Below are 26,755 nucleotides of genomic sequence, written 5' to 3' on the forward strand. Positions count from 1 at the left end.
GCGTTCGGACCTGCTATCTTTACAATACGTATACTACGACTATACTGTGTGTATAGACTTGCAGGAGCTAGAAGACTGGGTAGTTCTCCTAGGCTCCTGTATCGGATACCTACCAGGTAAGTAAGAGGTAGTTATCACAGCTGACCCCCTGTTAACCCAACCGAACAATGGATCACGCGGGGGGGCGCCTTCTTATGCACGATCAGCCAAGAGCAGAGTATCTGCATTGCAAGTCGTAGGCTTTCAACTTATATTAAAGTCTGGACAACTAACTAACTTTCTCTTCGTCATATTTTCGTATATGTTTCGAAAAAAAAGTAACTACGAATCATACCAATGACACAGTCCAAGGGGCATCTTTTCGTTGGCGGGAAAGTATTCCTACACGCCAAGACTCCGGGGCTCGAGACAAAGCCTCGATTTGGAGATGCATTTTACATACGCGACGGGTTCATTAAGCATGTTGGTTTTGAGGATGATGAAGCTATCTCCCGGCTCCTAGCCGCCGGTGCTGAGATACACAATCTTAACGGCCGGACCGTTCTGCCTGGCTTTATTGATGGCCACATCCACTTGCTAAGATTAGGACAATCCTTAAGCAAAGTTGGACTGGACCACTGCGAGAACCTCGACGATATTCGCAAGGCCATCAAGGACTATGCCGTTGAAAACCCTAATGAGCCGCGTATTCTCTGCAAGGGGTGGATGAGATACATGTCAAAGCCCCTAGCGAGTCTAGTCGATGATTTGGATCCTCGGCCTATCTATGTTGACTCTAAGGACCTTCATACCACTTGGTGTAGTACTTCTGCACTCAAGGAAATTGATGCAAAGAACCTAGCAGACCCAGGAGGGGGTAAAATAGAACGTGATTCAGATGGGAATCCTACGGGAGCTTTCGAAGAAGCTGCCGTCTTCACTATCATTTGGCCTTTCCTCGCCCAGGTCGCCACAGAAAAGGATCGCGAGGAATGGATCCGGGCTGCAGTACAGACGTATAATAAGTCTGGTTATACCGGAGCGATAGACATGGCAATGGAAGAACAGACATGGGCCACTCTCCTCAACATCCAGCAAGAACAACAAGGACAGTCACTACCGTTTAGACTTGCGGCATACTGGCTTATGACGCCTTCTAGCTCGGAAGCTGACTGCCTTTCTCAAGTCGATCGCGCTATCGAGGCGCATAAGCAACTTAGCGCTGAGGAATCACCGGACCTCCATGTCGTCGGTATTAAGCTTATATGCGACGGTATCATTGACGCCTGTACTGCCCATCTGTCGGAGCCTTATCTGAAAGGAGCTGACGCCGTGAAGCACACTACTGGTGAACCATTCTGGAACCCTGAGATACTCAATGCAGTCGTGCGCAAAGCCGATGCCGCAGGTTTACAAGTTGCGCTTCATGCCATTGGAGACGCTGCCATTACCAAGGCTGTCGACGCTCTGTCTAACTGCTCTCCGAGGAATCGCCATCGTATGGAACATATTGAGCTCGCATCTGCCAGAGACGCCAAGCGTCTCGGCGAATTCGAGATGTGAGTTTCTTCTCCCTCAAGTCCAACTACAGCTATGACTCACTCATCCTGTCCGCAGTACCGCCTCCATTCAACCCGTCCATGCTGACCCATGGATTCTCCGTGCGTGGCCTGATCTCCTAGGCCACCGCTGCGAGCGTGCTTTTCCCTACCGGGAGTTTTCAGACGCGGGTGCGCCGCTCGCTCTCGGCAGCGACAGCCCGACGTCGCCTTGGGACGTCATGGGCAACGTGTACGTCGCGAGCACGAGGAAGTCCTACAGGAACACGCGGTACGAGAACGTCGTCAGCTACAACTTCCGCCTCGGCGTGTGCGAGTCGTTGGTAGCGGCGAGTTATGGGTCAGCTAGGAGTGTGTTCTGGGATAAGCGGCTAGGTAGCCTAGAGCCGGGCAAGGTCGCGGACTTTACGATATGGGATATGGAGTGGGGTAAATACAAGCTTCTTGGTGCTAAGGTAGAGGAGACATGGTTTAATGGCGAAAAGGTTTGGGGTGTAGAGGAAGATAAAGAAGTCTGATTTAGCCTGGAAGCTCGATTCTTAGAATTGATGGATGCTTGACCAGCTTAGCTCGCGATCCCTTGATAGCTAGACACGTACATGCTAGGATTAATCCTGGTCCGAGTCCGTCCTTTATAGAAAAAAATGTTATAATGAACATTTTACTAAAAGGTCGGAATAGGCTAAGTGAATAGAAAGTATTCGAATCCAAGGACTGGTACGAGATATAAGATCCTCATAAGAACCATTCAAAAGGACGATCAAGAGTGAGGGGTATCAGCTATGTATTATTTCATGTTGTACGGATTCTTAATAAAAAGCATCACCTTTTTCGCAACCGGAAAAATGCCATCTACGTCACGACTCCGTGGCTAGCACAATGCATTTCATTGTTAGAACACTACCTACCTCTTACACCATACCAGATCATCTAGCTTAGGTAGGTTTACCTTAGGTACCTAATATATAAAATACGGTCCTATATTTGATTTCGCCAGACGTGTATTAAGCATTGCAAGTGTACTTTATTTATAATATATCTGATACCTACCTGTCATCAACCTCGCGGCGATGGCATCAAGCTTCCTGCTTAAATTCCTCTCCCTAACCAACTTCCGGGGCTACCCCCCGCTCCTACGCACGGCGATCCCCAGCGTCGCGGCCGCCTTCGCGCTGCAGACGGCCGTGGCCATCCCGTCCATCGCCTACCAAACCGAGCGCTTCTACGACGTCTCGGGCTCGGCCACGTTCCTCACCGTCGGTCTGCTCAGCTTGTATCTGCCTAGCCTCCGCGCCCGCGCCGCCGCCGCGCTGACGGGCGCCCCGAAACCCCCGCTTCCGAGCCTGTCGAGCTCGCTCACGAATAGCGCCGGGGTGTACAGCTTCCATTGGCGCCAGGCGCTGTTGAGTGCTGCGGTGGTGTTTTGGTCGATTAGACGTGCGTAGCAGCTTGCTTATTCATTTCTACCCCCCTCCCCCCCCCCCCTTTTTATTTTTTTTATTTTTTTATTTACCTCCGTCTTCGTACTGGAATACACATACATCTATCTACACGTACCTACCTACCTACCTATGCGAGACCTAGATTTATATGCACCGTAGGTAAGAAAGGAAATAGCTACTAACACTCTTCCCGCACAGTGGGCACATACCTCTTCCGCCGGGTCCTGGACCAAGGCCACGACGCGCGCTTCGACACGCTGCGCTCGTCGCCCGCGAAATTCGCCGTCGCCTGGCCGAGCCAGGCGACGTGGGTCTCGCTGTGCCTCGCGCCCGTGATCGCGGTCAACGCGGTCCCGGCGGCCGCGCTCGCCGCCGTCCCGCTGCGGGCCACGGATGTCCTGGGGCCGGCGCTGTTTGCCGCCGGGTTCGCGCTCGAGATCGCGGCGGACCGGCAGAAGGGCAGGTGGCTGAGGCAGCGGAGGGCGAAGGCGCATGACGAGGAGTTTTTGACGAGCGGGCTGTGGAGTCGATGGTAGGTTTTTTTCTTTTTCTTTTTTTTCTTTTTAAACTCTTAGTTGAGTGGTGCACTGGCTATTGGGAAGATTGAGATGAGGTGTGAGCTAATGCGTGAGGGAAATAGTCGGTACCCGAATTACTTGGGCGAGTGCACGCTGTGGACGGGCATAGCTACCACGGCGGCTGGCGTTCTGGTGACGCAGCCGGCTCAGGTTGGGCTTGGACTTGCGGGAGGGTTGCATGGCAAGCTTCTGGTTTTGGCAGCATCGTTTGCGAGCCCGGCGTTTGTAACCTTTTTGCTGTTGAAAGTGACGGGTGCACCGTTGAGTGAGGAGAAATATGATTCCAAGTATGGTCACCGCAAGGACTATCAAGATTGGAAGCAGAACACCCCCAAGTTCTTCCCCAAGATATTCTAGGTTATCATGTACAAGTCACATATTATTGCAAGCTACATATTCAATTTGTCTCTATGTGTTCATCGTAGATCAGACTGTTATTCATTCATTGCGACGTACCCATGGCTCCAATGCTCATTGCCTCAGCGCCCAACTCAGTTCACAAGGCCCATTATCGAAAGTTTATAAACCCATTTGATTTAAGTCACTTTTTATAGAATGACTTGACCTTCTCGACTTCGTCGTAACTACCCAAATAGATACCTGATCGGTCATGAATGTGTTCCGGCACGACTTCGAGCATCCGCCTCATCTTGCTGTCTACCGCTTGGCCACCAGCTGTTGGATCGTCAGTATATGAACGTGCAAGAAGAGGCTGTTGAACTGAGAGACTACGTACCGTTCTCAAAAACCATAGCCATCGGTGCGCACTCGTATAGAATTCGCAGCTTGCCCTTGGGGCTATTCTTATCCGCTGGGTAGGCGAAGATACCACCGTACAGCAGTGTCCGATACGCATCGGCCACCATGCTACCGATATATCTGGCGCTGTAGGGCTTGCCGTTATCTTGTGGGTATTTGAGAGAGTTGAAGTACTCCTTGGTATGATCTTCCCAATAGAGCGAGTTACCCTCGTTGACAGAGTAAATAGCCCTCTTCTTCGGGATTCGCATGTTCGGGTGTGTTAGGATAAACTCGCCGAACGAGTTATCTAACGTAAAGCCGTTGACGGTACCGCCTTTCATGGTGATAACGAGTTGGGCTGACGCGCCGTACATGGTAAAGCCGGCAGCGAGAAGCTCGGTTCCAGGTTTCAGAATATCCTCCTTCGTTCCTGTCGAGCCGTCGGCCAATTTGTGAATGCCGAAGATAGTTCCAACCGAGACACCGGCATCCAAGTTGGAGCTACCGTCAATAGGGTCGCAAGCTACGGCATACCGAGCTCCCGTCTGGTCTTTGAAGTATATTACCTCTTCTTCCTCTTCAGATACTAGCAGCGCGCACTTCCCCGACGAATGCATAGCTGATATAAAGAGATCATTTCCGATGACGTCAAGCTTCTTTTGATCGTCACCTGTCGCATTAGATTGGCCGGCAAGACCTGTGAGGTTTACTAATGTGGCTCGGCGAATATAGTGAGAGATAGCCTTGAAGGAGAACTGAAGAGCGTGGCATAGTAATCTGTTGGCATATAACATTAGCTATGGATTGATTCGTGGGTTCCCAGATAAGCCATGGCATACGTGAAATCTCCAGTCGCTTCCTTGTGCTTGACTTGCTCTTCCGTAAGGAAACGAGTTAAAGTAACAATGTTTGTGTTTACAGTAGCCGATTCGGCTGGTGGTACATCACCTCCGTTACCATTCGCTGCCATTGTGCTTGAAACAGGCCGAAAGGTTATAGAAATATGTCTAAAGAAGAGATATAGTTAGGTAGGAGGGGAAGGATAGGGCACCCAAAGGGATCTCGGCAAAGATTTACTTTGGGGTAAGGGGTAAGTGGTAAATTACGGGGAAATGGAGAGAAGATAATCTTGGAGCAATGAGAAAATGAAAATTGGGCTGGTAAGAAGAGTTAGGTTGGGAGGTAGGTTGAGAGGTAAGAGGTACGCTTTAATAGGTCAGGCTCCGGCAAGTTATCGTGAGAAAGATTAAACGAAGAATATGGTGTTGCTCAGAAATATACCTAAAATATATGCCGAGGGATATTGGGAAAGGAAAGTTTATATAAAGCGTTCAAAGTTGTCTTTGTAATTTCTCCACACCCTAGGGCTGTTGCTGCTAGTTATCTATTATTGTTAGCATTATAGCATCCCTCCAACTGGTTTGCTTCGGTGATGCGGGTAACAACAGGCACGATGACATACGGCATCATCCCGACACCAGACCGCCTTACAGCTAGCTAGTAGAGGTAATACCTAGGTAGGTAGTAATCTACATAGTAGACCCACGATCCAGAACCCCAGTTCCCGGCCAAGGGGAAATGCGGGTTTGGGACAGTTAGGTACCGAGTTGCAATACTAGTTGTACCGAGGCGGGAAATGGCGGAAGATGCCGGTAATCTCGGGTTTAAAACGTCACTAGCATATTGATTCGCGTCGCGTGAACTCCCAAGGGTGAGAAAGGATTCCTTCATTCATTTTAGACCTCTTCATGTGACTGTTGACACGGTACCCAAGGGCCCAGTCTTTGGCAATATTATGTGTCAAGCTGGATTGCTAATTCGATAAAACTTCGAGAAGACTCTGAATGCGAAATGAAGTAATAGCAACTATTACATGGTACATTTAAGTCAGGGTGATGTATGTAGAAATGATCGGAATTAGTGGCTGAGAGTGAGGTAAAGACGGAAGAATTGACATCTTCGATGATGCAGCTGAGGGGTAAGTTACCTGGTAGGTACCTGGTATCTAGGTAGGTTAGGTAAGACCCTTCCTGCAGGTACGTACCTCCAGGGCTCTACTTTTATTACGTACTGAGCGGGGTTTGGTTAATCCGAGTTCCTCGGATTATTAACCTTCCTTTTCCCGGCCCGCCTCCAATCAGGAACGCCCCACTTCGTTCGAAGCTTAGAAGCTAGAAAAGAAATCTTTTTTTTTCTCTTCCTCCAACCATCGTCAATTCTTCCTTCTCAACAAAACACACAAAACACAAATGGTGTTACCAGGAGTAAAATGTAAGTACGCAAATCTTCCTTCTATGCATTGCATCTTTCATTGATGACATGTTGTAAACCGCAAACTAGAGTCTTTGACCTAATGGAATGAAACTGTTTTTACACGTCAGTCTGAGGATACAAATATCATCTCGATTTTGTTCATGAACCGATATTCGAGCTTTATTATGCTAACGCGATCCCAGATAACTCGCTCTCTAAGAGAATAATTTTTAATATATTGTAATCGTTTCGAGCCAGGCCCTCGTAATAGGTAAGCCTCCCTCTCCCGTCTGCTGTTCACACCCTGCATATGATGATTTTTTCTATGCATTTGCATAGCTGGAAATTACCGTCCGAGGCTTATGCCCTTGACGAAAAAATTTGGCTGTTTTCTGATCTTTATTTCTCTACCTCGCTTTTTGCAAACTCGGTTATGTATGCTGTTGCTAATATCGCTGTACAGCTACCTGTTATCATGACTTGTCAAATGGTATGCAAATTTTTAACTCCACATTATATAATCTTTATATGATGAAGCGGCACTGGGCTCCGAATTATTCTCACATGAGTCGATACGCCATTTGCGGCAGGCCTAGAAAACCTCGCCCACTGATCACGACCTCCTCGTCTCGATCGATCCACTTACGTACCGAATATCTCGGCTAACGTGGGATCCCCGATCTAGTATTTCCGTATGGATGCCAGGCTTATCGCACGGTGTTTGAGGGTGAAATAACCTGTACGGAAGCATTTCATGTGATCATTTCTCGATCATAGCATGCATAATTCAAGAGCGTAGCTTGTGCGGCCAAGGTAGGCAAAATCTTTTCTTTCTACGCATATTAATATCATCCTCTCCTGATGAGCACAGATGACGAGTCTGATTCGGGTTTCCGTTGTAGACAACATATTTTACTACCATTCATGCATTTTCTGAATTATTGCCTTCGCATCACTGTCATTGCTATCTTGAGATCAGCATATACTGACTATAAGTTACAGGCGCAATAGTACAATCCTGTTAGTAGCCACTCAACACTTCAAAGATGACATGCTGCTGCAATATGATGATCCGACTAAAACAATTGACAAGCATATGTCAGAGCTTCACGGCGTTGATGACTCCGGTCATGTCTGACTGCAGCAGATGGAATCTCATTATCTCCTTGCTCAAGCATTGCTCTGGGCTAACTTGGGATAACAGTATCTACTAAAAAGCTGCTGACAACGTTTTCCTCTTTTTTGTAGTCCTATAAGGTAAGAAACCCCTAGCTTTCCTGTCAACCCCCTACAAACCCTATAATGATGAACCAAAAATTTCACGACGGTCAACATAGCTCAATAGCTTTGATGATATCGCCTTTGACAAGGCTGTGGATCTGATATAGGGTTTCAATGTTTTGTTGCCTTCACACCGTCTAGAATCCGGCTAACTGATTCTATAGCTCAGCTTGTGGTCTCGAATATCAGTCCAGACGCTTATTGCTACTTGAGATATGTACTAGTTCGAGGTGAGTATCAACAGGTAAGTGGTCACAGGGCTGTTCAATCTGTTTGATCTGGTAATCCGATACCATTTCCTATGTGGTACGAAATATAAGCCATGCTTTGCATGCGTAGCCTTTGCTTTTAATATAAGTACTATGTATGGATACGATAGAGTAATAAATAATAAATATATTGTGTAAATTGGTGTTTTGTCCCGCCTAGGCTGTCTTTGGAGAAAATTTCCCGTAGGTTGAAGAAATGGGGCCTATGCCTTCTCTTGAGATCAGTCAACCAAGCCACATGGAGGTCGATTGTGCAGTCTCTCATTCCGATGTTAGACTGCTTAACACATTCTGCACCAACAAAGCTGGATATTTCATGATACTGTTCGTGTTAAGTATTTACTATCATATAGGTGGGTACGGGTATCTAGTATAACGGATGTAGGCCAAAGCGGAAGATTCCAGTAATAGATAGGTATACTGAACAAAATATTGCATGAGGTTAGGATCAAGGTTATGAACCGACCAATATCGCAACAATGGCGCCGCTCCCAACAGCTAACCGCAAGTCAACACCGTATCTTTTACTTGGCACGGCTGCACTAGACGGTGTCGCGGTAGCCGTAAACAAGCCGGTAAGCTGTGTCGTAGTTGTCGAGGGGTCGGCAACAGCAGACGCGGGCGGCGACGTTGTTGTCGGACCAGTCTGCACGATGCCATTGGCGACGAAGGCTTCGCCTTTTGAAATGGCAATCTGCTGCTCCTCGTTGCAACTACCGGGTACGTCGCGGAGCCAGCAGGTCGGCGACGGGGTGGCGGGCAGCTCGAGAGCGCTGTTGGCTTCGGCGGAGCCCGTCGTGTTATACGTGGAAAGATCGATGTCCTCGCCGGTAGACACGCTATCGCCGCGGATGATCCGCGCGAATATCTCGAAGGCCGTGGCTGGCTGATAGGCTGGCACGAAGTGGCCTGCTTGGTACACGCGGCTAAAGGATAGGTTACCGAATTGTCGCACTACGCCGCCGATGTAGCTGTCGTTGACGATGATAGGTGCGTACCCAGCGGAGGTGAAGCCTGCCTCGTAGCCTGTCGCGGTCGAGGCGAGCGCTAAAGATACTGCCTCGCCGCCTAGCCAGTTGCAAATATAGTCCCGATCGCCGTATATCAAGCCCACGCGAATCCCCGCGTTTAGGAGCGAGGCCAGCTTGGGCACCATTGCCTCGCGTTCGTAGTCGCCAGTGGAAAGGAAGGCTGCTGCGACCTGACTATTTGCTTCCGTGTAGTTGAGACGTGTACCGATGGCCTTTTGGAAAGCCGGCGTGTTCACGTACTCCAGATACTGTCGCGGCGGGAATGAGTCTGGCACAGGGGCCGCGATATCATAGACGCTACGACCGGCGTCTAAGTAAGGAAGCATGACGTTGTTGGTGCAGTTGCTATAGGCGGACTCGCAGATACTGTTTACCTCTGGGATCGAACCACTGTTGGTCGGGTCTTTACTGGCGACGGCAGCGCGGCATTGGTTGAGCAGATCGCGACACCCACCGTCGTTGTAGAAGCTGGCATTGGCCATTTTCGCCCTGACCGAGTTGATAGCAGGAAAACCATAGGTATTATCAACCGCCATGACGGGATAATATGGCGCTTGGATAAGGTCATCGACACAGCCGTTTACAATACCTAGCGAGGCAAGGCGAATTTCTACAGAAGTGCTGTTTAAAACAGTATTGTTGCCTCGAGCCTTATTCATCTGCTCCCATTTTTGCGCAAATGCAGGGCCGTACTTCCCCCCATAGCTTTCTGAAAATAGGTTCACACCTAGGACGTTGTCCTTTGGTGGTTTCAATTCAGGGAAAGCTCCAAAGAAGCCTTGTAGCATATGCCATATAGTAATAGCAGCCGCCTCAGTCGTGTTGGCCGTATTGCTCACATTCATGGAACTAAATGTACCGTTAAGATACGCACTGGGCGGTAGAGAATCCGGTCTTTTATCAGGTGGGATATAAATCTCATTGGTAAGCAGGTTAAGAGAGCCATTCGTAGGGACATCGTAAGAGAATCCAACTTGGTTTGGTTGGTCGATGAATAACATGTTCGACGCCCGATCCCAGCCCCACTCCCGGGCTATGGTTGTAAACTTGTCGGTGCCATTCTCAACCACCTCGCACGGGCCGTTCTCCGTAAAGAAGCCGAACATGGAACTTGAGCCCGGGCCACCATTGAGCCATATTGTTAAGCTGGAATTTGCCTGCTGGTCTCGCGCACCAACGAACCAGAAGAACGTGTTGGTAGGGTAGTCGCCCGGGAGGCTCACCCAACCGGTATACTGTGTTTGCGTATCGAACGCAGTGTTGCAGGCTCCATGAGGTACTTTATAGCTGATCTTGATATTAGGGCTAGTTGGGGATGAAATGGTCGTAAGATTCAAGTCCTGAGGAGTAGCACTTGGATACTGTCCATGGGCGAAACGCAACGATGTTATTATAGCAGCAACTAGAACTGCATTGGCGCAGTTCAATCGCATTATTGCCGTCTGACGGCCGTCATTCTTAGTTTTTATTACCTCCCGGGCTAAGAGAGGCAGGATTTAACGATATAAGGACTAAGATGAGACAAATTAGAGATAATATAATGAATTAAGTGAGGAGGTATAGCTAATATCTTACTTAGAGTTAATTTGGAAGCGGATGTACATAGGTCAAGCTCATAGGCATCGGATGAATGAAAGTTGAAGTGGGCAAATTCGCGATAGTGGGCTCCTGTAGGATCCGGTGGAGATTGGAGCAAGACCGATACTAGTGTTAGTGTTGGGTACCTTGCATTAGATACCTGGGTATTAGATATGTCCCCGATTACTTGATCACATTGCATACGTACATAAATTTGTTACCCGTTTTACGTAACCCCAGACGGATAAAGTACCTAGGCACCTAACCTATTCCTCGTAATGAAGGCCGACCTTAAATTCTTTCAAACCCATTGATTTAGGTATTTTTAAATGTGAGGATAAGAAGAACTAACAACCAACGGTAACCTACTTTCAAGACGATATCATCCTGCAGTCTTCCATGTGATACAACCCGATCAGAGCACAAGAGAAATTACATGCTTCGCGGCGTGGTATGCATTAAGCCATGTATGTGCTAGCTTTTCAGCTCAGCTGGGGCTGAGCCGACCCGAGGTGGTATAATATGGTAAAAACTCATCATGTCTTCTTGTCCTGCTGAGATATATGAAACCTTACCTTACGTAACTCAGGTGATCGTTGTCTAAGTCATTAGATGCCTAGGTACCTACCTCTTACCTAGCCTAACCTAAGGTATGTGTATAAAAAAAAGGCACGCCTGAAAAATGTCTTCGACAGGTTCCGGTGGCTACTCGGCCACCGATATCATCACATTTATCGGTATACCCTTAGCTGTCCTTGGCGTATTGCCTATTCTATACAACACCGTCGCGACGCTAGCAGCCCTATCCAAGATCAAGCGCATGCTTAGACACGGTCGCTTAACGGCATTGACCCGCAGCGATGTGGTAAATCGGGTAATCGAGGTGGAATTACCACGATATGCCGTCACACCCTGTGATCGCTTCGAAGACACGGAGCTATACTGGAAGCTTTCTCGGCAGCCAAGCTCTATCCCCGGCGGATCGTGGACCACTTTCAACTGGCGCACCCGCGCTATCGGTGCTAAAACTCAGCGCGTAGAGTACGCCGACCAGCTCCGACAGCCCCAAGTCGACGTAGCGTTTGATAAACTCGTCGCCTACCTACTTGACCTAGGGGCCGTCCCCGATGCACACGGCTGGAAGCTGCTGCGCTCAACAGGGTTATGGACTCCAACAGGTTGCTCGTTAATGAGCTCGCCTGATAGGCAACATGAGGCCTTAACCATCGCTCCTTTAGACGACTCCGACGGGCACCTATCCCTCAGGGTGGACTGGTCATCAGACTGGACAACTAGAGACTTTTCTACCTTGCCTCCATATTGGATACGACTTCCACCTCCGCCACAATTATTGAAGTCACCAGAGGTCACGGCAGCTGTTGGTTCCAAAGCAGCATCCTCCACAACCGAGGAAGAACCCGAATCCGAAGCAGGAAAGATCAAGGAAAAAGAAGCCAATAGTTTACGCAAACAGTCTCTCGATTCGGTCCAGAAGCAGGCCGAGAAGAACACCAGCGCAACTATAGCATGCCAGATATCCATCGACGGCCTCATCTCCGCGAAGAGCCAGGAGGACGGGGCCCGACCGTCGTCCATGAACCTACAGAGCCTCTATATCGAATACCTCCAGATCCGCCCCGGCCGGACCGAGGGTGTCTGGTTCGCGAGCATCGCGACGGCCTACGGGACCTCGAGCCAGACCGTGCTGTGGAACTACAAGATCCCCGACGAGATCCTCACGTTCGCCCGCCGCGACAGCGTGCCCTGCGGCGTGCTCGTGCTCCTCGGCGTCGTCGACGAGTCCCAGACCCCCGCGTGGGCTACCAACTTCAACGGCCAAGACGAGGCCCGCGACCTGTTTATCAGGCGTAGCGCCGACCAGCGCGCCGCCGTCATGGCCGAGTCCAAGATGGCCCCGCCTCAGAGAGAAGTTGCGGCTAGAGAGCGGATGCAGAGGGAGATGAACCAGAGGATGCAAGACAGTAAGTCAATTTTGGGCTTGGTTATTAAATCTTAATTACGTTGTTTCTGACATAGGTATTACCTACCTGCGCGCAGTGCGCGACCGTTCGAGACTCGAGCAGCAGCGCCGCGAGGCGCGCACGTCCGAGGCGCTACAGAGCCCCAAGTGGGATACGGGGCTCGTGGCCGAGCACTACCTGCGGTGGCTGAAGCAGAACGCCGACCGCGCAGCGTCCAGCAGCGGCGTCAGGATCCACTCGGACCTGACTGTTCGGGACGTGGCGGGCTCGCTGCTGCACCGGATGGTTCTGGACGGCGGGTTCGCCTCGTCGATATGCAAGACGCTCGACCTGTGGAAGGCCTGGGCGGATAACGGCGGCATGAGGAGATCCGATCTCGACGTCCCGTGCGAGGACCAGGTCCTGTTTGCCTTGGCGAGCCTCCTCGTCGCGCTGATCAAGGATACGTCTACGGCCCACGAGGGCACGCTGTCACTGGATTTGCAGGAGTGCTTGCGGATGTGGAAGACTGTGAGATTAGGGTAAATATCTAGGTACCTAAGGTAGGGAGTTTTTTCATAACTTGTATTGTACAATAGTTGGGCTGTTTGATACCTGCTACGAAATGGAACTTAGGCATGCTGTTATCCCTTGAATATATAGTAGCGATTTGATCTACAGATACCTCATCATAATTAGGTTAGGGAAACGTCAAATACTACCCTCAGTGCATGCCAGAGCTCCAAATGTGTTTCGTAGCTGTTGGTGCATAAGCCAGCCACGCACGGTGCCCCTTGCTTAACATAGAAGCCCTCTGATCCCCAACACAAGATAAAGCTATCTACTATGTATAGCTCGAACCCAAGATGAAATACGTTAGATCGTTATTTAGTTCCCTTTTAGGTTTGTTTGCTTGCTTGTCATTGAGTTTAAGTTAGGTTAGGCTAGTATGTCGCATCTCCAACACAAATCAAACCGGCTTATTTCCATTTTTTTAGATACATAGGTACCTACCTACCTTACAGCAAGTCTCGTTTGTAATACGTTACCTACTTGTACTCGATCGGAAGCTGAAGTCGGGATATTGTCGTAGGTTGCCGTTGTTGCTCCGAGGGATCACAATGTAGCTTTGTCTCGGCTCCTAGCATGAGATGAGACCTCAGGGAAGTATTTCAATTAGCGTTGGTATGGAACGCATGCCAGACGGTACCTAGGTAGGATCAATAGCGCAGATACATACCTCCTGGGTATCTAGGTACCTAGGTAACGGACAAGGATTCGGGCGCGTTGGCGTACGTAGTTGAACGAATCCTGTAGATACCTCCTAGTTTCTCACATCCATATATATATTATTAGACATTTAAGCTTGTGAGCTGGTAACATCAGTATCAATACGGGATTGCGGGTTAGAGTAGGGAGAGACATGTAAGTAACACGTCGTCAAACAGATGTAACATTCAGCCGCACCAGGTATTTGGAATTAGATAATATATTGCCTAATAAATAGTGACACCAAAAAATATATGCAAACGAATTATCCAATTAACGCCGACCCAATGCAAGAGTAGTGTTCACCTGTCTACTTGCGGTAAACCTAGCGTCAAGTCTAGATGTGTTCACCCTTGACGAGGAAAGGGTGCGCCTCGGTGTTGAAAACCCAGGTGTTGTCGTGCGCGGCATTGATTTGCCACTCTGCGTCGTCGGCCTGGATCAGATAGCTGTACTTGAGCACCTCGGCGAACCAGAAACTCTCTTGGAAGTCGTCGAAGCCGCCGCCGCCAACGACGTTGACGTTCTGGATGGAGCTGTACCCGACGCCGGCGCTGCACGTCGCGTTGATGTTCTGGAATGCCTCCCACGCCCAGTCCTGGTACTTGGAGTCGCCAGTCGCGCGGTACGCGTAGTAGAAGCTCTCGATGACCTCGGGGCGCAGCACGTAGCTCCCGCCGCCGGGCGGGATCCAGAAGCCGGCGGTCTTATAGAATTCGGCAGAGTCCTTAGGAGGCGGACTGTTGTTGCTAGCATTGGCCGCCACCTTGCTGTCTTGCCAGTTGAAAACCTCCGGCCCGATACCTGTGGCAGTAGCGACGTAGGTCTCGTGACACGCGTTCACAAGGTCGAGTCCGAACTTTATATACTTGGGGCTGTCAAGAGTCAGTCCGCCAAGAATAAAGCTGCCGCCGTCGAAGCATGCGAGATGCGTAGACACGAAGTCGAGCTTGTCGCGCCCATCATAGGCGGCAAGGAACGTCAACTCGGGACGACTGGTGGGATGAGAGGCCAGGAACTCGATGCTCGAATCGACAGCGGCGATCCATCGGTCCTTGTAAAAACCGAAACGGTCCTGGTCGTAGACATACATCTTGATGAGGTACTCGTAGAATGAGTCAGTGCCGCCATTCCAACCACCGCTCGAGTCTGCGAAAGTGCCATCGGAAACCCTGACATTGGTTCCAATCAACCCAGGGTAAGGCTCGCCTACATCCGGGTTGCGCACGTTGAGAAGGTAGTCCTCAGCAACCTGTGTCAGCTTGGCATATTTATCATCTCCAGTGATGTCACTCAAGTGAGTCCACTCAAGCACCAAAGTTCCAATCGTAGCAATACCGTTGGTAGAATCACCACCAACATGATAGCCGTCAGAGCTGTAGATTAGCGTATTAATAGGAACTCCGCTGGGCGTTTCGAACGCCACGCTAAGAATATCAGCTAGAGTTATTGCCTGCTCAAGAATCTTGTCGACAGAAGCCTGGTCTTTCGCGTATTGTTTTAGAGGACCAGATAGGAAGTCATATGCTGGTACAAGGTAGTCAGCAAACAGTTCTATAAATGGTGTTTCTCACTTTCTCACCTGAGAGGAGACCGGCCAAGTAACGGATAGTAGTCTCAAATACGGAGACATTTTCCGAACCAGGAGCAGTGGCGTTAAAGTTGATGGTCTGGATATGGTCCACAATCTCGTTGATAACATCTGCATTTCCCATTACTAGAGCCGTAGAAATGGCATCAACTGCACTAGCTCCCCATCCATTTCTATGATTTTCGGTTAGCCTACGCTCGGGATGCCTTTTATTATTTTTTCTACACACCGGTCATTCTGGTACCCCTTTGAGATAGGTCTCAGGGTGTCATTAGGGAACGCATATTGGTAATATCCGTCCCAAGAACGCTGGAAAGCTGCCTTGACGGCATCAGCTCTGTCGGGATGAGACACATAGAAAGGATGAGACGGGTAGGAAGCCTGAGCCAGAGTCAAGGAAGCACCGCCTAGAAAGGTGAGGGCGGATTTGGCGTTCACCATGGTCTCGTAATATATGATAATTCAGATATGCGAAGAGGGAATACCATGAGAACACTCAGAGAATGAGGTCTGCGGTGGAGCCAAGGGGGTATAAATGGCTGAAGATAGGAATGAAGAAAGGAGATAACAACAAGGAAATATGGCCGAGTCTTATACTCAGTCTAGATGTTACGGTATGTGAACTAGACACGGGCCCTCGGAGTTATAGCGTCCTGCTACAAGAGGAGAATACCTGTCACCTGCACAAGCCATATCTAGGTACTAGAGCAGTACCCGGCCCGGCGTAAAAGCTTTGATGGAAGATAAATTCAAAGATTGAACTGCAAAAGCAGGGATATGATGCCTGTACGTTATGCAGGCAAGTTAAGTGTGTGTGGATGCGAACGTATGTGGCTTTGTAGCTTAAACCAACACCGCTGCACCGTAAGGACATAACCTTGGGATGTAGTCTTATCCATGCCGAACGTATTAGAACGGGATGAGCGGTGTCTTTGCGGCTCGCAAGTTTATTGGGGATCGCGGATCAATCTCTGGTGTCATCTAGCAGGCGCAGGGAGACAGGGAGATAAAGCGTGCTCGGCATGCAAGCTAAAGGTCCCTCTGCAATGCAACACTGATGATCACAGACCGTAAGCACGAGGATCCCGGGTCTCAGTGCGAATGGACCATGTGGCACAGATAAACATCACGAATATGTTACCCCGAATAGATAGTAGCTCATATGATAAAGCGCTTAAGTAGATAGTCTCCTAATTAGGGTTAGAAAGCTTTGTTCCGGTGAAGAAGGGAGAAGAACGTTACCAGTTATAATCCTTGAATCGATAAATAGCTACCTAGGTACCTACCACTTACTACTAGTCGAGATACCTACATGTAGGGAATAGGAAATAGGGAATAGGGAAAAATAGATGACCTTCCGAAAGGGGCAACGGATCGACAGGTCCAAGAAGACATCGCCTAAGAAAGCAGGATTAAGGAAGAGGATAACGGGCCGGAAAACAACATGGTAAAAAGCAGTGGAGATTCCAGGTTCGATGTCTTGTGACGAAGACACAAGGGGAAAAAAGAAAGCTGCTTGATGGATTTGGTAAGGTAAGGTTGGAAAGTTTTTGTTTAAGGTCAGACTAACTTGTGCTTGGAACTCGTTGCTCAGGGATAACCACACACTGAAGTTAATACGCTAAGAACCTAGCTCCTAAATAGACGGAAAATTAAAGAAGCTAAGGAATTTAAACTATTTCTGTGCTATGAGGTCAGGGCATTTCATGTCCCGGCATATACATTAGGTACCTGTAATATGTACCTCCTGAAGTACCTTCTTTTCCCCCGCGCTATTTAGCGCCGTTCCCCCCTGACCCCAACCTAGGTATACCTATACGCTCCGATATCCCTGCCCCAATCTCGAGATCGGATTCGGCATCCCATAAGGCAAGTGCCAAATGCGGTTGGAGGTAAGAATTAACTTAACCTGTTTATCTAAGCTAACGTGCGGGGAATCCATGTGAAGACCTCAATAAATAAAAAGGGGCACAAACTACAGGTACATGTAGGCACAAAGGAAGAGGAAGAGAGGGGGGAAACAATAGAAGCAGCATAGGATAGGTACCTTAGGTACGGTACCTAACATAAAACCGCCGAAATTAAAGATTCGGGTTCTCGCAGGTACCGATCGATGATGGGCTCCTCTAGGTATATACGTCCACTTACACACACGCACACAGTTCCTTCGTACAGTTCCCTCGTGGAACTCCAGCTTAATCTTTACCCACCTTGGCGGTCAAAAGAAGAGCACACGACGTGTCGTATATGCATTCATTACAGGTAAGCCAGCATATGTCTAATATAATATACCTTAGGTAGATTATAGTTTTTGACGCAGGGCCTTCTCTAATCCGATTCGTGCTTAACTTGACGTGTTTACTCCGTGATAATTTTATTTAATACTATAGGGGTCTGCCGCCACGAAAAGCCGCCTTTCTACCATGTCATATTTCATATTTTCTTTAAATCCGGATAAGGAATTACCATAGAGGTAGCTACCTGCCTATTTCTGGGGAATAGGTACCTCTAATCCAAAGGAATTTTTCTTTGGAGAGATTCCACGTCTGCAAATACGGAATACACTATCTATGCATATATTTCTTTTTTACGAGGATCTCCCCAGCTTTATAGACAAACCACCTGAACTCCCGCTTGTTAGATTGTACGCTAGATTATACTTAGTAGACCGCTTCAAACCCAAGGTTCCTGGGGAAATCCGCCAAGCAAGCCCCCGCTAAGAGCCTTGCGTTACGCTAGGGGGTTATATGACCTGATCAAGATCATATGGGAATATGCATCGTGAACCACATGCTCTTCCTTACTGTAATACCTGCCCACAAACGCCATACCTAGTTTCCCACTAGGTCGTTCAAGTTAATAAGCCCTCACATCCAAGAGGTAGCACTTTGCTCGGGACGCTCCGAAGTGTTAGACCCAACCCGCCAAACTAGGCAGGTATCATCATCGTACTTCTATCCTTTGTCCCTGAGCTTTGCCAATGCCGCGGCTATCCCCTCGCTCAGTTTGTCTTCCTCTCGGGGCTTCGAACTCGAGCTAGGTGGCTGCTCTTGCACCATCGTCTTCTTGGATTCTTCAATGGCCGCCGCCAACATGGCTTCCTCGTCATACTCATCTATGGGAGGAATATCCTGGTTTTGGTGCTCCGAAGGTGATGCGCGTTCTTGTTGCGGAGCAGCACTGTCTCGAGACAGACTCGCCGATACGCGAGGCATATCCCTAAGCGGCACACGGCTCAAGGGGACGGCTTTGTCGGCAACGCTGCTACCCTCGTCAACAATGCGTCTCTTAGCTGCGTGTTGAACCCGGAACGGCTCTTCCACAGCGCTACACCACTTCTTGACCTTCTTCTCTCCCCAGCCGCCAATGACAGCGACTTGCTCGGGGTCGGCATTGATTGCGTTTTTGAGGCTACCAAATGCGCTGACGAGAGTAATAGCATCAGCTTTATTTATCCCTCTGGGTACCGTAACGAACTCGACCAGCTTCTCAGCGTAACTCGTAGCTTGCTGTCCCTTTATGGCGGTGAAGTTCGCGTGCTCGTAGGACTTGTATAATTCGAGATATCTCGCGGCCTCGGCAGCGGACCAGCAAAGGATTATGGTGACGTTGTTTATTAACGAGGTCTTCGAGAGCTCGCGTAAGGAATCCTCGTGGTTGGGTATATCGACCATGGTCAAGAGGATGCGCAGGTTGTATTTCCCCTGCAGATTGCGGATTCGGGTATAGATGTACTCGGGGTGAAGCCGGTGATATTTTAGACTTAGAAATAGGGCACATGTTGTTAAACCGAGCCCATAGTCGGCGGGAATATCGCTATACTCCCATGGTACCGAACGTAGAGATGATAGCACGGGATTCCCTCTCTGGCGCGGCGACACAAGGATTGAAGAACCGGAGGAACGCTGTGGGAGAGCTTGAGGTGTTGGTTGAACGACTTTCTGCGCGGTAGAGTTAGAAGCTGGAGGTGGTTTATCTAGCCGTTGAGGCGTCGGTTGCTGGATTCTTTGGGGTATTGGCTGCTGGATTCTTTGAGGAACGGGTTGCTGAACGCGGTTCGTTGGTTGGGATCTAGGGAGAGATCCAGGTTGGGATCTAGGCTGAGATGTCGGCTGAGATGTCGGCTGGGATCCGGCTTGGCTGGAGTTGCTTGCAGCAGCAGCAGAGGAGGCCAAAGCAGATAAAAAATCGACATCGGCGCCGAAGTCGTCGTCGCCGTCGTCCATTTTGACAATATTTTTTACTTCAATAATCGGTACCTGAAGTATTTAAAAGGGAATCATTTTGTCTTGAGTACGCTAGCGATCGAATGACGAATGACGAATGACGCAGATTGATGGATGCAGGCAGCTGGCAGCTACTGCTAGACTAAATATGACTTAGCGCTAAACTATCTACCTCTAGGCTCTGTCTAGTAAGGTGTCTAGGTACTAGGTACCTGGCTATGTGTACCTTAAATCTGGGGGGAACTGGAACCTTGGAAGCCACATTCACGTACCTAACCTTCTATGTACCTAAGGTGCGTACCTACATATGAGGTAGGTACCTAGGTACCTATTATTGTACCTGGGAACAAATAGCAGAACCATATAGGAGGTACCTAACTTCCATTCCTCACAAATTTACTACTATATACTAGGTTTGTGCTTCAACCTTGATATATAATCGTTTCCACGGCCATAGATGGTTATATAAATTGTAACGCATTTTTTTTGTTGTTTTCTTTTTATGCTACAAAATGTGAAAGTCAAATTTAGTACTGTACTATCTCCCTCCGTAAGCTGAGTTATGCGGACTCGTCAGAATCTCCCTATTCCTCGTCTTCATCTTCTTCTTCGTCGTCGTCCTCTTCATCCTCTTCATCCTCTTCATCCTCTTCATCCTCTTCATCCTCTTCATCCTCTTCATCCTCTTCATCCTCTTCATCCTCTTCATCCTCTTCTTCATCTTCGTCCTCTTCATCTTCGTCTGAGTGGTATTCGTCCAAGTCGAACCAGTCCGAGTCCGAGTCCGGCTGCGCAAGATCCTTTCCCCAGTCATCCAAAGGCTCATAATCCGACCACACTTTTTTAGTCTTCCCGGTTAAGACGTTTTGTATACTTATACCAGACTTCGGAAGTTCGTGAGTTATGAGCCTCACGACCTTTGGCTCATCCATCTGGGTTGCGAGTACCTTTGCCTGAGCCACCATGTCCTCTTTTAGTTGTTGCCAGTCAGGAGGGCGGTATATGCAATGTTCGGAGTATTCCCGGCGCAAGGGCTTCACGATGAATGCGGTCATGCTTAAGTTGATGATAACCGTGTTCAGCTTTAGACGGGCATTGGGATCTTTGGGTTTCAGAACCTCGGGACAGATGAATTTCTTGCGAAGATAAAGGACTTTAAGAGTAGGAAGGAGAGTGCTTATGGCTGAGCAGACATCAGGGGTGTACTCTTGCATTCCTGTTGAATCTCGAAGGTAGACTGGCAGATCTAGTTTTAGAACGCTTAGATTCTTTACCTCGAGCAACCCTTGGACCCATGATATCGAAAGATAATATTTACTGGACAAGGGTCCGTCTGTGTCTCCGTGGATCCAGAATCTTTTGTATCGTAGGTGTAAGGTATGTAACCTACGTGACCGTTGGGCAATAGCGCCAAACCTTTGGTAACTATCATTGAACGTCCTCTCCTGGAAACATATCCCTACATCAATGATTAGGGTCTCTAGGCCACGTTCGATGAAAAATGGCCGAACCATTCCGAGTGCCTCCCGAAATATCCACAAAACGCTAGGGACAATGTGGAGATATTTGTAGAGCATGGGCAACGCGAATTGTGACCACTCTTTGCAGATTGTAACATGGCGTGGATTCTTTTTGAAAAATGACGAGCCGAGTTCATCAAAGATTTGGAATAGAATCTCATTAGATAATTTTATAAGGAGCATTGTGAAAGCCGAGTACCTAAGGTACCGTGAGTTGTAATATGTTGTCGCGGTAGGGTAGACTAGAGAGAACTATAGAGTGATGTTCTTTTCTCTGAGCTACCATTTGGCCATCACTTACTTATACACCCTTAAATAGTAGAGAGGCAGAAGTGGCCAGAGTATGTTATTGCGAATCTATTTATAAGTGATTAGGTTAGGTACCTAGATGAGTAAAAATTAATACTGCACCGTGTTTACTTTGAATCGGATTTGTTACTTAAGCTATATATTTTTTTAAGTGGGGGATGTTTACGAGTGATTCACACAGTTTATCAAGGTGAATGATGCTCATCCAAAGGTCCATTATATATTGTATTCTCGGTAAACTTCCATTCCACTGTCTTACAAATATCATTGTCTCCACGCCGTTGTCAGAGATATGTTTAAGTTAGGATGAAATAGGAATAGATTTAGTATTTACTCTGCATGTGACATCTATCAGGGGCTATTTGGAACAAGCGCGTTTGTAAAAGCTGAGTCACAAGGTTTATATTCAAACGCTTTTTTTAGGTTTGTTGTTACCGTATATCAACTATCAAACGAAGTCACTCCCGATATTAAGTAGTATATGGAGAGTTTGTTCATTCACTAGGGGCCACCTCGTCGTGTTCACTCTCCATCTCATCACGTCGTCCAGTTCTTTAGTTATCATTTCTTATTTTTTATCCAATTACATAAGTACCTAGGTATCTACGTTCTTTACCTTACCGATTACCTCCCCATTACCCGTGGAACCCTTGATGAAGATGATACCTACCTCTATGGAACCTTAGGTACCTACTTAGACTCTCGATGTTCAACAAGACTGCTAGGTACCTCATGTACATATACATGTACCTTAGCTACACCCAGCCACACGTACATAAGTAGCTTGCTTAGCCACATGTCAAGCCATATATTTAGCCACCGCAATAGCCCACCAAATACATGTAACAGAACAATTATTTGCTTTAAAAAAAAAAAAGATTATTTACCCAAGTTAAATCAAGCTAAGCCCAAATCAAATCAAGCTGTCAGCTAATAAAAAATAAAAAATATATGTGGCCTGAACTCATCCGTAAATAATCACAAATCGTTTACTTGACCTCCCTCGTCATAACACTCCCCTACAAAAAGCTAGATAAAGGATTGAGTGCCCCTAACAGCAGGCTGTTAAGAGCCGCAATCCCCAGCCTTGTTTCGTTCGTTTGCTATTATTATCACCATTCTGCGTGTTTTAGTATCAGTGAATTGTGCTTCTGATTTTCATTTAATTATTCGTTTCCTTGTAAGTCATGCCTCCACGAAAACAGACCCCTAAAAAGGCGTCGTCTCAAACCGGAGGCGGGGGACCAAAGAAGCCGGCCGAGACGAAAGAGGAGTTTGAACGGGAACTTAAGCTACTAGCCGGTCAAGCTAAAGAAGAGAGCTGGGCCAAATGGGCTATCGGGCAAGGAATTGTTTATGTTAAGGCCGCGGCCCTCATCATCCTCATGGCCGTCTTCGCTAATGTTTCCGTCCTGACGCTTTCGCCTGTCTACGGCCAAATCCCCGCGACGAGGCTGCACGAGAGAGTAGTATGGGCAGCTTTATTTGTAGGATGGGGGGCCAACGTCGTCCTAAGACGCGTCTTACCTGTTAGAACAATTACTCTACTGCCCCTGGTAGCCGCATACATCCCCATGGAGCAGTTTTTCCTCTTTCGGGCGAGTGATACCTTTGGTGCAAATCTGGGTCCAGCTATCACCGAAGCTCTCACACTATTCCCGCTCGTCGTGCTCAGTACGGCCTGTATAGCAGATGTTCTCGAAAACGCTGACCTGAGCAAGCTGCCAAATTCAATTGCTGGCTCCATCCCAGGTCTCACCTCCTATGCGGTTTTCAAGTTGGTTGAAAAGGAAACGTTTCAGCAACTGTTTACGCAGATTGGAAAATCACTGCCTCAGACACGTGTGTGTTTAGAATTGGTGCTAGCTGCGACTTACAGTGTCATGGCCCGGTCGAAGTACCTCGTGTGGGCCATCCCAGCAATCCTGCATGCGGGCTTTTATAATACTCATCTTTTGACTCCGTCCGCTACGAAGTCACTTAACACGACCCTCCAGGCTAGTGGGTGGTCGTTGGTTGATCGATGGGAGTCTAACACTGGGTACATTTCGGTCCTTGATAACCATAACGATGGGTACCGAGCCATGAGATGTGACCACAGTCTACTTGGTGGCGAGTGGACCAAGTTTGGCCGCAAAATCGTCGCAGAACCCATATACAGTGTCTTTACCCAACTTGAAGCAGTACGTCTCATTGAAAACCCGAAGAAAGTACCTGACAATGAAGCGAAAGCTCTAAATATGTAAGTACATCCCATTTTACACGAACCTTTTCATTTTGATTAATGCTATAAAAGTGGCCTTGGAATTGGAACTACGCCGTCGGCCTTAATAGCTCATGGCATAGATACAACCATTGTAGAAATTGATCCAGTGGTATATGACTTTGCCAAGAAATACTTCGGGTTACCCCTGAACCACACAGGTGTAATCCAAGACGCAATCTCTTGGAGCCAGTCTAATAAGGACATCCTCCATGAGTATTATGATTACATTGTTCACGACGTGTTCACGGGCGGTGCAGAGCCTATTCCTCTGTTTACCTACGAATTCTTATCAGGCTTGAGGCACATGCTAAAGCCTAACGGAGTGATAGCCATCGTAAGTCTTCCTCACTGTCCTGATGCAGAAAACCAACTGAGGCTGACGGATCTAGAACTATGCTGGCGACTTCACGCTACCTCCGCTTAGCATCGTCATGAACACAATTAAGGAGGTCTTCCCTAATTGCCGAATCTTCAGAGAAAACCAGGCGCCTTCTGCGGAGACTCTCGAAGAATCTGGCCGTGATTTCGACAACGTTATCGTCTTCTGCGCCAAGACGGGAGACAAAGTCACCTTCCGAAAACCTACCGAAGCTGATTACCTCGGTAGTCTGGCTAGGAGGGCGTACCTACTACCCAAGCATGAGGTAAACGAATCAGCCTTCTTAAGTTCTGCCGCAGAGGAGGGAATTCTTAGGGTGAACGAGACCCAGAAGCTGGAGAAGTGGCACGCCCAGAGCGCTCTGGGCCATTGGGCTGTCATGAGGACTGTGATACCGAGCCACATCTGGGAGAATTGGTGAGCGTGGTGATGTTGGTGTAGGCATCCCATCACTTTTCCTGCGTTATATTACGTCGTACATATATACTACTTGGATAATCTTGCCCGTGTAAATGCTATGGTATGTATAAATATTTTCAACTGAGAATGCATATTTTCAATCTCGAAGTCAATACGTCCCGTGTTCCGTGCGATGGGACCAAGTAGGAGGTCAACAACTTCGTTCTTCTGTGAAGAACTTTAACTGATCTACCTATGAAGGCCTGTGGCTATACACACTGAAGGTGGCTGCTAGGAATGCACATCCTTCACGAATGTGTCATCCGTTAGGGAAAATTCTAGGTCTTAATGATTTATGTAGACTTATACAGAGGGCAAGTCCTCCTAGATACAGCTAACTAAGGTCGTCAGGAAAACGAAGCTCCACCCGTTTCGGCTTTAGAAACCAGCATGCCGACTTACTCGGATGGCAGTCTCACTTAAACCCACGCACATATAAACCTACCTATCCATGTCAAGTTCCAACTTTGTGAATGGACGGGACTCGCAGACACCAAATCTTAGGTGTATCATTTAACTTATGGTTTCCTAAAGCCAGTAGTAATTTAGTAACAACGAAACCAATATCATAACCAGCAGCTTCAACCTAGACACACCGCTTTACCATAGCGACGTGGAAATAAGCACTCGTCAATTAGTCGTCCTCACGATCGAGCTTCGTCTTCCCCACCATCGGCTTCGTAGCCTCCTCGACAGCCCACTCCTCAGCGTACCTATTCGTCTCATCCACGTACTCCCTCAGATACGGCGGCACCTCCTGCACCCTGTTGTACGGGCCGGGGATCGGCTCGCCCAGCGTGTAGTGGACAGGCACGACGCCCGTCCAGACGCGCCCCAGCAGCGCGTCGTTGCCCGTGTCCGCCTTGTCGTCGCTCGGCATCCCCGTCCGCAGCTTCGCGCTGCCCGCGGCGACGCGCACCCGCAGGACCCCCGTGCTCTGCATCTCGGCGGCGCTGGGCGGCGTCCGCGTGTGCTCGTAGCGCGCGCGCACGACCGAGTTCGTGATCAGCCGCATCGCGTAGAGCTTCTCGTCCGGGTCGGTGACGAGCGTCGCGCGCCCGAAGAGCGTCGCCGAGCGGTAGTTGTAGCTGTGCGAGTTCGGCGTGAGCGAGAGGACCAGGCCGTCGACGAGGCTGGCGGCTACGCATATCGGCAGCCCTACCTCCTCACCTTCTTTCCCGTCGTCGTTGCTGCTGGCATTCCGCGACAGGTTGACGAGCCGCGACGACACGTACCCGTGCAGATACAGCTCCAGCACGTCCCCCGTGTCGGCGCTGGGCCGGTCGAACGAGCCCATCTGCCCTATCATGGGGAGGATTGTGGGGAAGGGGGAGTCGGGCACGGAGAAGGAGACGTGCAGGATGGGGCAGGAGTTCACGATCTGGTGGATAGTCTCTAGGGCATAAGTAGCTTGAGAAGGGAGGCAAGTATTGGTTAGCTGGTAAGAAACGCAAGCTTAGATTGCCGCTTAAGAGGATGTATGTATGAGTGAGTGTATTACCTCGAGAATCATATCGGTTGACCTTGTTGTAAGGCTGCTTGGGGTACTCTAGGTTGGTAGTGGGCATTTTGAAAGATTTGGACGAAGCTTGCTTCTGAACTTGAGGTTTCAACTTATTGGACGACTTGACTGCTTTGAATTATACTCAGATTTGGAGTTATCGTTGGATGTAGCTTGCAGCTTGTAGCTTATAGTCTTGTGTTCTCCAAGTATGAGGAACGCTTAGCAGAGATACCAAACCCCTTAAATACTTTTTTATACTCACAATTCCGGATAGTTGCCTACCTTACTTGAGTCATGATCTTATTCTTTCGCAATATCATATAGTTACCCTAAACAAGTTGAAAACCCAGACTTCAACATTATCGACACCCAGAATTGAGGATATAGATAGATACCATAGACAAATAGGAAATATATGATTGGTTAATATCCTGTATAAGACGATAATTACTTAAGGTATGTTAGATCCGATCGGTAGGGATGGCCTCGACAATTTAGTAACTAACTCCATTCCGGAAAGTCCATGCGATGGCTTCCCCAGAATAACCAGATCACAGCAG

The 26,755-nt window shown here is 48.5% G+C and overlaps 10 protein-coding genes across 10 annotated transcripts; 4 read left to right on the forward strand and 6 right to left on the reverse strand.

The window, feature by feature from the left end:
• The first annotated feature begins 1 nt into the window (after position 1).
• On the forward strand, positions 2-2,121 carry F4812DRAFT_33813 (amidohydrolase). Its single transcript, XM_047931619.1, has 2 exons — positions 2-1,538; positions 1,597-2,121. The coding sequence occupies exons 1-2, from the start codon at positions 337-339 to the stop codon at positions 2,054-2,056; spliced, it is 1,662 nt and encodes a 553-aa protein (XP_047795276.1). The 5' UTR covers positions 2-336; the 3' UTR covers positions 2,057-2,121.
• A 194-nt stretch (positions 2,122-2,315) lies between these two features.
• Positions 2,316-3,953, forward strand: F4812DRAFT_411056 (DUF1295-domain-containing protein). The gene is made up of 3 exons (XM_047932587.1): positions 2,316-2,975; positions 3,179-3,512; positions 3,621-3,953. Exons 1-3 carry the CDS (start codon positions 2,609-2,611, stop codon positions 3,913-3,915), a joined length of 996 nt encoding a protein of 331 aa, XP_047795277.1. The 5' UTR covers positions 2,316-2,608; the 3' UTR covers positions 3,916-3,953.
• A 146-nt stretch (positions 3,954-4,099) lies between these two features.
• F4812DRAFT_454781 (inositol phosphatase) lies at positions 4,100-5,269 on the reverse strand (the record flags this gene model as incomplete). The annotated part of the gene is made up of 3 exons (XM_047936704.1): positions 4,100-4,233; positions 4,295-5,076; positions 5,139-5,269. The coding sequence occupies 3 exons, from the start codon at positions 5,267-5,269 to the stop codon at positions 4,100-4,102; spliced, it is 1,047 nt and encodes a 348-aa protein (XP_047795278.1).
• Positions 5,270-8,517: 3,248 nt separating this feature from the next.
• Positions 8,518-11,042, reverse strand: F4812DRAFT_34064 (alpha/beta-hydrolase). Its single transcript, XM_047931636.1, has 3 exons — positions 10,920-11,042; positions 10,709-10,857; positions 8,518-10,644 (listed from the first exon to the last, which is right to left on the reverse strand). The coding sequence occupies exon 3, from the start codon at positions 10,564-10,566 to the stop codon at positions 8,557-8,559; it is 2,010 nt and encodes a 669-aa protein (XP_047795279.1). The 5' UTR covers positions 10,567-10,644; positions 10,709-10,857; positions 10,920-11,042; the 3' UTR covers positions 8,518-8,556.
• A 351-nt stretch (positions 11,043-11,393) lies between these two features.
• F4812DRAFT_454783 (uncharacterized protein) lies at positions 11,394-13,218 on the forward strand (the record flags this gene model as incomplete). Its single annotated transcript, XM_047936705.1, has 2 exons — positions 11,394-12,693; positions 12,770-13,218. The coding sequence occupies 2 exons, from the start codon at positions 11,394-11,396 to the stop codon at positions 13,216-13,218; spliced, it is 1,749 nt and encodes a 582-aa protein (XP_047795280.1).
• Positions 13,219-14,025: 807 nt separating this feature from the next.
• F4812DRAFT_33978 (glycoside hydrolase family 47 protein) lies at positions 14,026-16,201 on the reverse strand. The gene is made up of 3 exons (XM_047931633.1): positions 15,762-16,201; positions 15,524-15,705; positions 14,026-15,468 (listed from the first exon to the last, which is right to left on the reverse strand). The coding sequence occupies exons 1-3, from the start codon at positions 15,971-15,973 to the stop codon at positions 14,279-14,281; spliced, it is 1,584 nt and encodes a 527-aa protein (XP_047795281.1). The 5' UTR covers positions 15,974-16,201; the 3' UTR covers positions 14,026-14,278.
• Positions 16,202-17,980: 1,779 nt separating this feature from the next.
• Positions 17,981-20,050, reverse strand: F4812DRAFT_34350 (restriction endonuclease type II-like protein). Its single transcript, XM_047931644.1, has one exon. It carries the CDS (start codon positions 19,756-19,758, stop codon positions 18,487-18,489), a length of 1,272 nt encoding a protein of 423 aa, XP_047795282.1. The 5' UTR covers positions 19,759-20,050; the 3' UTR covers positions 17,981-18,486.
• On the reverse strand, positions 20,051-21,461 carry F4812DRAFT_464936 (uncharacterized protein; the record flags this gene model as incomplete). Its single annotated transcript, XM_047938394.1, has 1 exon — positions 20,051-21,461. The coding sequence occupies one exon, from the start codon at positions 21,459-21,461 to the stop codon at positions 20,343-20,345; it is 1,119 nt and encodes a 372-aa protein (XP_047795283.1). The 3' UTR covers positions 20,051-20,342.
• A 1,187-nt stretch (positions 21,462-22,648) lies between these two features.
• On the forward strand, positions 22,649-24,989 carry F4812DRAFT_34376 (S-adenosyl-L-methionine-dependent methyltransferase). The gene is made up of 3 exons (XM_047931645.1): positions 22,649-23,829; positions 23,884-24,187; positions 24,243-24,989. Exons 1-3 carry the CDS (start codon positions 22,775-22,777, stop codon positions 24,651-24,653), a joined length of 1,770 nt encoding a protein of 589 aa, XP_047795284.1. The 5' UTR covers positions 22,649-22,774; the 3' UTR covers positions 24,654-24,989.
• F4812DRAFT_411110 (uncharacterized protein) lies at positions 24,961-26,753 on the reverse strand. Its single transcript, XM_047932588.1, has 2 exons — positions 26,193-26,753; positions 24,961-26,101 (listed from the first exon to the last, which is right to left on the reverse strand). The coding sequence occupies exons 1-2, from the start codon at positions 26,257-26,259 to the stop codon at positions 25,326-25,328; spliced, it is 843 nt and encodes a 280-aa protein (XP_047795285.1). The 5' UTR covers positions 26,260-26,753; the 3' UTR covers positions 24,961-25,325.
• Positions 26,754-26,755: the final 2 nt, after the last annotated feature.

Source organism: Daldinia caldariorum (assembly GCF_022478825.1).
Source record: "Daldinia caldariorum strain CBS 122874 unplaced genomic scaffold F4812scaffold_1, whole genome shotgun sequence".
NCBI lineage: Eukaryota > Fungi > Ascomycota > Sordariomycetes > Xylariales > Hypoxylaceae > Daldinia > Daldinia caldariorum.

Coding starts and splice junctions, on each gene's coding strand:
- F4812DRAFT_33813 (XM_047931619.1), top strand. CDS start 337: ATGACACAGTCCAAGGGGCATCTTTTCGTTGGCGGGAAAGTATTCCTA. Junction 1,539..1,596: donor CGTCTCGGCGAATTCGAGAT/GTGAGTTTCTTC, acceptor TCCTGTCCGCAG/TACCGCCTCCATTCAACCCG.
- F4812DRAFT_411056 (XM_047932587.1), top strand. CDS start 2,609: ATGGCATCAAGCTTCCTGCTTAAATTCCTCTCCCTAACCAACTTCCGG. Junction 2,976..3,178: donor GGTGTTTTGGTCGATTAGAC/GTGCGTAGCAGC, acceptor CTTCCCGCACAG/TGGGCACATACCTCTTCCGC. Junction 3,513..3,620: donor AGCGGGCTGTGGAGTCGATG/GTAGGTTTTTTT, acceptor TGAGGGAAATAG/TCGGTACCCGAATTACTTGG.
- F4812DRAFT_34064 (XM_047931636.1), bottom strand. CDS start 10,566: ATGCGATTGAACTGCGCCAATGCAGTTCTAGTTGCTGCTATAATAACA.
- F4812DRAFT_33978 (XM_047931633.1), bottom strand. CDS start 15,973: ATGGTGAACGCCAAATCCGCCCTCACCTTTCTAGGCGGTGCTTCCTTG. Junction 15,706..15,761: donor AAGGGGTACCAGAATGACCG/GTGTGTAGAAAA, acceptor CGAAAATCATAG/AAATGGATGGGGAGCTAGTG. Junction 15,469..15,523: donor CTTGGCCGGTCTCCTCTCAG/GTGAGAAAGTGA, acceptor ACCTTGTACCAG/CATATGACTTCCTATCTGGT.
- F4812DRAFT_34350 (XM_047931644.1), bottom strand. CDS start 19,758: ATGGACGACGGCGACGACGACTTCGGCGCCGATGTCGATTTTTTATCT.
- F4812DRAFT_34376 (XM_047931645.1), top strand. CDS start 22,775: ATGCCTCCACGAAAACAGACCCCTAAAAAGGCGTCGTCTCAAACCGGA. Junction 23,830..23,883: donor GAAGCGAAAGCTCTAAATAT/GTAAGTACATCC, acceptor ATGCTATAAAAG/TGGCCTTGGAATTGGAACTA. Junction 24,188..24,242: donor CTAACGGAGTGATAGCCATC/GTAAGTCTTCCT, acceptor TGACGGATCTAG/AACTATGCTGGCGACTTCAC.
- F4812DRAFT_411110 (XM_047932588.1), bottom strand. CDS start 26,259: ATGCCCACTACCAACCTAGAGTACCCCAAGCAGCCTTACAACAAGGTC. Junction 26,102..26,192: donor CAACCGATATGATTCTCGAG/GTAATACACTCA, acceptor TCCCTTCTCAAG/CTACTTATGCCCTAGAGACT.